This window comes from Hippocampus comes, unplaced genomic scaffold (genome assembly GCF_001891065.2).
Source record: "Hippocampus comes isolate QL1 unplaced genomic scaffold, H_comes_QL1_v1.1 scaffold17, whole genome shotgun sequence".
In the NCBI taxonomy this organism is placed as follows: domain Eukaryota; kingdom Metazoa; phylum Chordata; class Actinopteri; order Syngnathiformes; family Syngnathidae; genus Hippocampus; species Hippocampus comes.
The window spans coordinates 323,783-333,863 of NW_017805002.1; the positions used below are offsets into that span (position 1 = coordinate 323,783).

The window sequence follows — 10,081 nt, forward strand, 5'->3', positions numbered from 1 at the left end:
ATGCCCAGTGCTGAGAACAACGCAGGCAGCAGGGGATTTTAAAGTGCTCACCTCATCGCAGACAATCACACCATTTGGGGGGGAAGTGCACACGGAAAATACTCGACGAGTGCCTTTGAAATTGATCTGGCAAACAGAAATGCAGTGAGGTCACAATTTTCTTTCATTATTTGTACGGGGGAGGAATTCTATTGCAACAATAAGCCGACATCTCCCCCTCCTCTCGCAGAGCACCACTCCCAGTTTCAAATATCCCATCGATTAAAAGATCAGAGAGACGACCACGGCAGGATGACACTTTCGCACACATCCCGTTTTCAGACGGGGAGGCCACGTCGATGCAGATGACCGTTCCTCCTCACTATATGTGCGCCGGAGACCTGATCCCATCGGTGTTTTCAAATCAATACAGCTCGGATGAGTATTGGCAAGCTGTGATTACAGGGCAGTCTGTGGACCCGCTCCGTCATTCGGTCCCCATAGAATAGAGCGACTGCAATGAGTCGAAGACGTCATCCGATGTGGTGTGTGCTCTTTGTACGTGGGTGTGAGGGAAAAGACAGCCATGGCAGATGGGCCTCTACATTAAATAAACAGCAGTCATCCAGAATGAAAAAAAAAAAAATCAATACAAATGTCAAGGTTTCAGTCAGGAATTCGAAGCGATGATGATGTTTTAAATGGCGCGTGTGTGCGTGTCTGATGAAGATGGACCTATTGTTGGATTACATCACCCCTTCTTGTTAGCCCATTGTAAGCCTATTCGGCTAACCTGCTGCAACACCCCCCTCCCGCACCCCCTCAACCCGAGCAAGGCCAGTCGAGTGACACGCCCACTCCATTACTCGTAAGTGGTTATTAAAGAGGGAAAGGATGAGTCAGCGCACGGCCACAAAAGGTGTCTTCAATTGAGAAAGCAATCGAATCAATTAGGGCATTTTTTTTCCTTATAAATATTTTTAGTTTGATGCACTAATGGAGGAGGGAACCAAGCGCTCTGCTGCGTGTACTAGCAGCACTTAGACCGGAACTGCCAGTCTCGAGTGTCTTGAGCCATTAGCACAGTGTTAAAACCTCATTCGTAAGCTACATTATTTGGTGGCGATTGGTAATTTTATGATACCAACTCCAGCAAAATGGGGGAAAAAAAAGGTGAAAAGTATGACTAGGTTCCAAAAATTAAAAGACCCCGAAAAGTGAATTCAGAGATTTTGTTGAAAAATAATTTCGAGTAACAGCTTCAACGTGCGCCTGGCTTTGCAATTACCTGTGGTTTGGTTTCGTCTTCGTCCTTGTAGAAGTCGAGCTGTTCTGAGCGCAGCACGAACCAGCGCAGTTGCCAGTTTTTCATGATGCTGCGCTGCTTCTTGAGCCAGCCGGCCTTTAGCGCCCCCTCCTGGAGGCTAGGCGAGGCTGGCTGGCAAGAGCCCCGCGTCACCTCGCCCATCACCATGCTCTTGGACCTGGCTGCACACACATTTCCATTTTCAGTGGGCGCACAAAAGTACAGTAGGCAGTCTGAATTTTTGGAGAAGCAAAGACACTTGTGACAAATGTCTGGTAAAAATGCTTCAGTCGAAAAAAATTGGATTTTTTTTTTTGCTGTTATATAAAACACCCATTTGATAACTTGGCACAAAAAGGAAAAAAATTGCATTCAGTAAACATCTTGTTGTCACCATCTGTTAAAAAAGGGCCCATTTTTTGTTTTCAAATGAACAGCAAAAGTCAGAAAAATAAATGGTCAAATAAAGCACAGATTTAAATAAAGTAACACACGCCGCTGAATGCAGGCTCCTCAATGATTGAGTTGACAAAGATTAGACGACTCCATTATCCATCTTGGCCCGTTGCCCTGTTTTCCTTTTTTTCCTTTTCACCCCTGCAGTGTTATCTTTCATTGCGTATGCCGCTCATCACTCAGGAACACACAACCTTCTGCCCCCGGGCTAGAACACCTCAAGATGAGATACAGAGGCAGCAGGGCACAAATATGAATTGAACACAAATAATGTCGAGACAGTGATGGCGGCGCACCCACAACACACACGCTTCCTGTAGCCTGGGGTGACAGGGATTGTACCACCCCGCCACCCCCACCCGCCTTCCATTTGGAAGGTCCTTGGGAGAGACTTATTGCCTCGCCACAAGCCAAAAGAAAGGCAAACAGCTTTGGCTGGAGATAATAGGACCACGTGGGACCGACTGATTCATTCTCAACAAATGCGCGAAACCTGAGCTGGCTCCACGGCGGTTTCAAACCAAAGGGGACAGGCGGGCGGTATAGCCGTGTCCCAATGCGACATCCGTCTTTCCACGACGGCGAGAACACACGTTGCCCTTATCTTCAAACAAGTTCACGACAGCAGCAGGGGTTCAAGTTGCAAGGACATTTGGCTGCTAACCCGGCCATATGGATTTATGGGACACAGGTACGAACTCCTGGCAGGCTATGCAAACAAGGCGATGCAATTTAATGATCATGAATAATTTACACGACTCAACTGCGCAGATGACCTCCCTTGCGTGCGTGTAGAGGATATGATCAATGTTGCGGAGGGTATATGGTGATGGAGAAATGATCAATTGTATTTGATTGTCTTGTTTTCTTTTTCAGCATACATAGGATGTTTTATAAGCACGACTGCTCCATTTATAGAAAAAAAAATGACCGGCATGCAGTTAGATTAGATTCAGTTAGTCGCTCTTTGACCTTGTCTCCAAGGTGGGACGTGTTTGATTCATTTGAACTGTCATGGTTCAATGGCTACCCAGTTAAAAAAAAAATCTGTAAATCTAATACCGTGACAAATAGAATAATACCCACGGTTACAAAAGTATTCACGTGGGAATATGCTCCGAAATGCGGCTGTGATAAATGCGCACTGCTATCGAGGCGTTTTGAATGTCTTCTTTTTCTTCTCGTAAAAAGGCCAAGTCATCCAAATGGCCGAAAGAAATCTCAGTGAGATCACTTCAAGGAGGAATTATGAGACGAAGCCGACACAGTTGTGGCACCGCATCACTCAAGAGGCCTGACTGATGTCAACGTCCGCTCCGCAAATACGTCACATTGAAGAATGTACTCTGCACGCTTGGCCATAGACGACTTTATTTGTTAAGTGGACGTTTCGGGCTCTTTGGCATTTAGTGGAAGAGTAACACCAGCATTACATTTGAGGGCTACTCGTTTGCTTATCAGAATATGCCGAGGATAATTTTTGCAGCAAAGTTCAATGAAAGCAACAGAGCCATGTTGGAACACGATGATAAGAATTTTCAGACGAGCAACACTGGCAAATTTCTCTTTGCTCATCCTTCTTTTGATAAGTCTCTCGTTTTTACCAAACACCACATCCATCATGTCGTAATCGAAGTGAAGCTCCATTGTCATATTTCACGTTAATGACGCTTATCCCTCCATGAGTCTTCCTTAGACGCGGTCCAGTTATCATTCCTGTGGCGCTGTTTTTCACCGAGAATCACTCGTTGCTCTGTTATTACCGAGAGGATGCAGACATTTATTCTCATGAAGAACACACGGGGATTATTGAAAACTATATTCGATACTCTACTCCTGTAGATTCCCTTCAAAAGGTGTGGAAATGTTTTTGCATCTGACCCTGTTTCTATCTTTCAATGTACTATCATACTTAAATTTTGTTACCTGAGAAATCTAAGAATGTCAAAACATTTTTTTTGTAACACTTAAAACCAATCTTCACGCTTAAAATGCTGCTTTCTGTTAGATGTAAATGTGCGCTAGGGCTATGCAATTATTCAAAATTAAATTACAATTGCGATCATTACGCTCTACGATGACAAAATTCGCATCATCGTAAAAAACAAAAAAACAAACTATTATAGTGTTTACAGTGTTTCAAAGAACTGCCTTTGTCGTCACATTTTCTTGTTTTGAACGCAAAAAATAAATTATCGTATTTTCTATGATCACCAAAGTAATCCCTATAATCGAGCAGCAATAGTGTGCGGTGTAATCGACCGCAGTGTCATTAGATCAGCGTCTGTCATTTTTGTTTTTGGCAGAAATCAGCGCCTCGATAAAATCTGGAGGATGCGGGTGGCTAATAGGAGCTACAAGAGTGACAGGGCGCTATGGAGCTGTGGATGAAAGCGCAACGGTGTTGGAAGAGATAAAGTAGAACCAGTTAAAAAAAAAAAAATCTCTGCATTAATATTTTCATCTCTTCTCGCCTTGCCAGTGTTCCCATAAAATAATTCCGGCGTTAAACACGTCAGCTGCGTGTGAGTGGAACCCACACACACACACACGTCTATGATTCACACTTGAGTCACAGAATTTTTTTTTGTGGGTCCAAAAAGTGCCAAAGCTCCAATTTGAACCTCGTGCTCAGGGTGATTCAGACCTTCCTTGGCTCGGGGGAGCTGCACTGTGGCCATATTAGCTTCAGTGTCAAATTTGTTGGAACCGAAGGCATGATTAGCATTTGTCATGAATTACATTTTAAGAAGGGGAAACAGCAAGCGGCTTTACATAATTTCTTCCAGGACGAGTCAATTTGTGCAGCTTCAGGTAAAGCCTACAGTACACTCAGATATCCATGTAAGCATAATCATTGGATTCAAATGTCACTGATACATTTTCCAGGAGGACAGACATGTTTTCAACCTGTGAACGTCAAGTGTATAAAAACAGTACCCTGGAGGATACCACCCTTGCAACAAGCTTATGCCACTACTATTGTACCTGCACGGAAACGCAGCTATTATATAGTGTGCATAGTTTCCTCTTGGGGGTCCTTTGAAGGCATAAGTAAGTTTCAGTCTCAGAATATTGATAAGCGCTGATGTCTGAAATTTCGATCAGGGAATGTTGTTAGCTGCATATGTCGGATTGTTTTTGTGAAATGCTTTCACTTCGTCCGACTCAACAAGCTGATATATTGTTGAGAAAATATCGTAATATTGTATTCTATTCACCAGCAATAACATTAAGCACACCGAGGGGTGTAGGGAAAAATCAGAAGGAAAAAAAAACACTCCATGTAGTCTGACTTCCTCTTTGGGTGGTCATTAATACAGTTTGAAGCGACACTGAGTTTTTACTATGTCTGACACGTACCGTCAAGCTATACATATACTTCATTTCACACACGTACCCAAGGATGCGCCGGCATGCCGGAGGAATTTCATTCCATTAATCTAGTCATTGGGTGATGATTGATGGTGGGCATAGTTATAGGTGCATCAGCGCGGAACTTGCGGTAAGCCTACCACTGCTGATAAATTACCCGGACGGTTTGTGTGTGTGTGTGTGCATTTAAATCTACGCTCTGACAATCTGCGCGGGTTGGGGGGGGGGGGGGTTAAATCATCTCGAGCCTGTATGTGGAACCTGCGGCAAAGTGGAACAGATGCAGCACGATGTGCCTTTCTCATCATGTTATGTCCACGTGTATATGCGAGTACGCCATTGGAGGGATTGCCGAAGGTTGGCGCATCCGGTATTCACGCGGAATGGCAGCGCTGCCACGTCGCCTGACTTTGATCGTAAAACCATGGCAACGCACATCAAGTAGATGCTGGAGGAGAGGGAAGCGACTTATATGGAGGCAATTAAAACAGTGACGGGAGCACCGAAGACAGAAGCCGAGCCACAATGCATTTGCATTTTTTCAGAGCAGGACACTTTAGATATTTGCTGCCAATGGTTTGACCCAACACGGTGGGTCAAGACGATCCAGCAAGGAGCAAAAACTACCCCTAGCGATGACTTACTGATTGGTCACCAGGTTATCAGTCTGTTGTCAAAATGAATCCTAATTTTATCGCCAGCTTTTTCTCATATTCGTTGGCTCAAGAAAGAAAAAAGCAAACTCAACTATCGAGACGACGGGCATCATGCAACCTCTCAACAATTTTCTGTTTCAAAAATTTAACAGCCGTTCTGCAAGGCGAAGAAGTCCCAGTTGAACAATTTGTTTTTTTTTTTTTTTTTGGACGGATATGAAAATACAAAACTTGACACACATCATCATCATCATCATCATAATCGAGATGCTAGCAGCTAATGTGGCAATTCATAAAACACACATGACCAATGCCTATTGTCTGATAATCTATGCAAATGCATGGTTGAATCCTCTTTAGGAGCAATTTCACGCAGCTCCAGGAGAGGATTTCCGCATCGCGCACCCATTATCGGGAGCTATTCATTACATCTTAATCACATCCAGATGAATAATTGGGAGTCGGGATGGAACGGAGGACACGTGGACTTGGACACACATGCACAGCAAGGGCTTATTAACGCATCCTTTTACGACTGCAAACACATCACAGGCTACGCACGCACGCAGACGCAGGCACGCGCGCGGCACCAGCTGACAGCCGGCGATGAAACTCGAGATGCAATTGCTTCCTGACAGATTTTACACCGGCATCTTCGTCCAATTGTAGGAACATTCAATTTTTATTATTTTTTTTTAAACGTTCGAAATGTTCTGGTGTCAGTCACCATAAAGCGCCATTTCTGTTGAGAACAGTCGAGAAGGAGACAAAAGTGTCCTACCTCTTCGGGTCTGTCGGATCTTGGGACTCAGCATGGTTGTCATGGCTTGTGCGCGCGCTCTCCTCTCGGCATGTTCGTGTACATCCAAGCACCGCGCCCCTCGCCTGCGCCGCCCTCAGCCTCCTCTTCCTCTCCCTCTCCTCTCTCTGACCTTCTGCAGTTGCAGCCGCCAGCTGGGGGTTGGGAACACAGGGGAGGGGAACGGAACGAGAAAAGAGGGAGGGGACTGGATGGAGAGGAACTACCCTGTTTTTTTTTTTCTTGTTCCATGCACACGGCTAGTGGCCTCAACACCACCCCTTCTGTATTATTCATAGCGTGGCATCCGCCTCGGGTGGATGGAGCTTTTTGACTCGAACAATCTATACCTGATCAAATTGAATCCTGCTTTTAGGTTCTGGAAGTTTGAATGCTTTCAAAGTGAAAGGCAATTGAGTGGGGGAGGTGGGTCATGTGGCAGGTGTCAACACTGCCTCCACCTCATTAAGACTTTCTGAGCTTGCCCCCCCACCCCCCATAATCACTACCCACAACCCCCGATTCATCCCCCTCTATCATGATCATGTACTCGCGCTGTTCTAAGAAATCCATTTAGTCTCAGTAGAATTCCCTTCTACTGTAAATCCGTGGCTCTATTCAACCACGTTCCTAAAATATGCCATCCAGGCCTTTTCTGGTTTTCCTCGAGTGACAGTGCCTTTCGACTCAGAAGTCAAAATTGCAGAACTCCCACATCCTACACCCGCTCGATAATTACTTGCTGCGGGCATTCCAATGGCACAACTCCGAAAAACCCACGGAGAAAAATAGGGTTCCAAATGGGTCTGACAACACCCTATCCCGTTCGAACTGCAATGCAGTCTCCATTTGACACATTAGGATTGTGGCATCAGAGGCTAAACAAGTCGAAATTTGGCTATGCGCTCCGGTTATAAATATTTGGTAATCGCCGTTTGCTGTCATGTTGTCTCATGCCTCATACATTAATTTTGAGAAGTGTGTTTTACGCAGACTGGAGAGTGGAGATGAAAAGTCAACCCCGCCCAGCCTTCACCTGCAACGCAACACATTTGGGAAAAATCCATGGTGTGAGTTCATACAGGCTAGTAGCGTAGCCTCGTAAACGTTAGCGTGTCAATATCTCTGCATGACTCGACTGTCACCAGTCACCTAAAATGACCCCCCCAAAGTGTATCATTTAAGGAACTCACACTACTGCACTGTCAAAAAAACAACACCCTACACTTCATAAAAAAAAGAATTCCAAACTGCAACGTCAGGTGAAAAGAAACCTTATTCCCATTAGCATCCCCTCTGCAACATTTTTTTTTTTTTGTTTTTGCTTGTGGTATGTCTACGTTTACGACTCTCAAGTCAGTTTTCTGGCGTTGTTGGAGGCGCAGCTGTGCCACAGCAGCAGCAGCCAGTCGACACTGGATAATAGCCATAAGTCCTGCACTGCAATTGAATCAGAGCGGCCACAGCTGCTCTTATTACAGAGCAAAGAGGGAAGGAGGAACTGAGAGGGTGGAGGGGGGCCCTTTTTTTTTTTTAATGTGTATGTGCGCATGTGTCCTTTTTTGACACATGGTACATGCACCGAAAAGCCAACAAGCGTCTGAAATGAGGCGGCACATGCTCTAAGACACACACACGGCTCAAAGTCAAAGGCACATGCAATGAGGTCAAAGACGGAAGGTCACATGACCTGAACATGAGAAACCAGGATCTAAAAAGAAAAAAAAAGTACAATTAAAAAAAAAAAAGAGCCTTCAATGCCAGTCTGAGTTTTCAAAGTAAAAGGAGTGTGGGCACTCCCATCCAGGGTGTGGCATTGAAAGTTGTTTGTGATTCTACCACCCAGCCCAATGTTGTTTTTATCCCGAGTGGAAATATTTGGGGCGGGGGAAAGCACACAAAAACCCGCTGATAGTGTGCAGCTGAAATCAAAAAGGTTAAACTGCCCATTTTCATTTTTTCCGGACCACTCCATCTCCACTAACAACACGACTGCTTCCTTCTCAGACTGCCAGAGCTCAAGGTGATCTTGAGCGACAGCTGTCCCCGTCGAGTCACCCACAATACAGCAAGAAGTCGGCCCGTTCTCTGTTCGCCACTGAAGCCGAACGCCATCACTGAATTGGAGAGGACCTTTTGAAATATTGAAACGCGGCGTGATTAAAATTTCATTGCGACAGGGATGGGCTGGCGTTCAGACAGGACAGTCGGGGGGACTGTTGAAGGTGTGAGTGTTGACTTTACGTTATTTATTGATTGGGGCATGAGTGGCTGCAGTGGACCTGTTTCAGTCATCGGCTGCAGGCCAAAAATACGACTGGATGGTTGTGTGACGAGATATTTATTCATTTTTAGAACAGATACCAATATGTGACTATTTTGTTATACAAGTACATAGTAAAGTGATTTAAATTAGTTTGCATGATTTAGTAGGTGACTTATTTTATTGTCTCGTGGTTAACACGCGCACGTCGAATTTGGTGCGAGATGTAATTGTAATAATAGTGTGGGAGTCGAAAAAAAAACCTCCATTTGTTGAGTTGATTTTCCAGATTTTCAACTTGAAACGACAGACTGCAATCCTTGAACTAACATTTCATAAGCTGACACGGCATGTCTTCTTAACGTGCAAGAAAGGGCTTGCTAATGTGTCTGTTGATATTATCTCATTCAGATAATGGAAGTGACTCTTGTCGAGACATCGCAGCACACGACAGATGAAACTTAAAAAGAGTGCCGCATTTGCTTTTTGGACTTTCCACTTTCGTTTCCTACAGTCCAATTAGCCTCTCAGCCGATACGGGAAACAAAGCCAGGTTGTTGAAATTAATTCAATTCTATTTGTGGCCACGGACGGGCTTGGCTGCGGCGGCAGTTTTATTCATCCTGCCTGCCCGTGTGTATTAAGGCAACTGACACACAGAGTGGGAGAAAGCAAGCGGGGATGGAGAGCAGACTAATGGAATAGCCGAGTGGGGAAGCGAGAAGCCACAAAAAGACAGTCCATCCAGAGGTGTGTGGATAGCTGTGAATTGATTTTCAATAGCAACGGCAGAGCGCTTGTATCCGGGAGCCTCATGCAATGAGCATTCGATTGTCAAGGGCCCCCTTCACCCTCCAAAAAGGCTGCAGGGTCAACTAAGGTCTTGGTTTATTCGTGATTTGTATTCAAGCTGGAATATCGTCAGAGCTGAAGGCTTGGAATATTTTGGATATGAGTTCTAAATGAGAAAAAAAAAATCCAAGTACATGAAATTGGAAGCGTCTTACGATCCACAAGTCTCTTCTGTCACGTTTCGCTGTAACAAAGGTCGCAGCTCGGCTGAGTCAATATCGGATGGCTCGCATCCTAATGAGTGTATCTGATGAGATCTTATTTCTGTCCACTCAGCACTCCTCAGCTCAGCCGGGTGGCTTTAAAAAAAAAAAAAAAAAAAAAAAAACAGTGAAAGGCGACGCCGTCTCCATTGTTTCTAAAAGCAGATTATGGGTGACTTTCGGGGGCCCATG

The 10,081-nt window shown here is 44.9% G+C and overlaps 1 protein-coding gene across 1 annotated transcript in view; it reads right to left on the bottom strand.

Annotated features, from left to right (window-relative positions):
* Window positions 1-10,081, bottom strand: part of LOC109508116 (rho GTPase-activating protein 22-like) — a 20,085-nt gene that overhangs the window by 8,799 nt on the left and 1,205 nt on the right. Inside the window, exons 2-3 of the mRNA XM_019857961.1 lie at window positions 6,554-8,688; window positions 1,268-1,467 (exon numbers count right to left, since the gene is read on the bottom strand). Coding sequence (XP_019713520.1) covers window positions 1,268-1,467; window positions 6,554-6,596 — 243 coding nt within the window. The 5' untranslated portion in view covers window positions 6,597-8,688. The remainder of the gene's footprint in view (window positions 1-1,267; window positions 1,468-6,553; window positions 8,689-10,081) is intronic.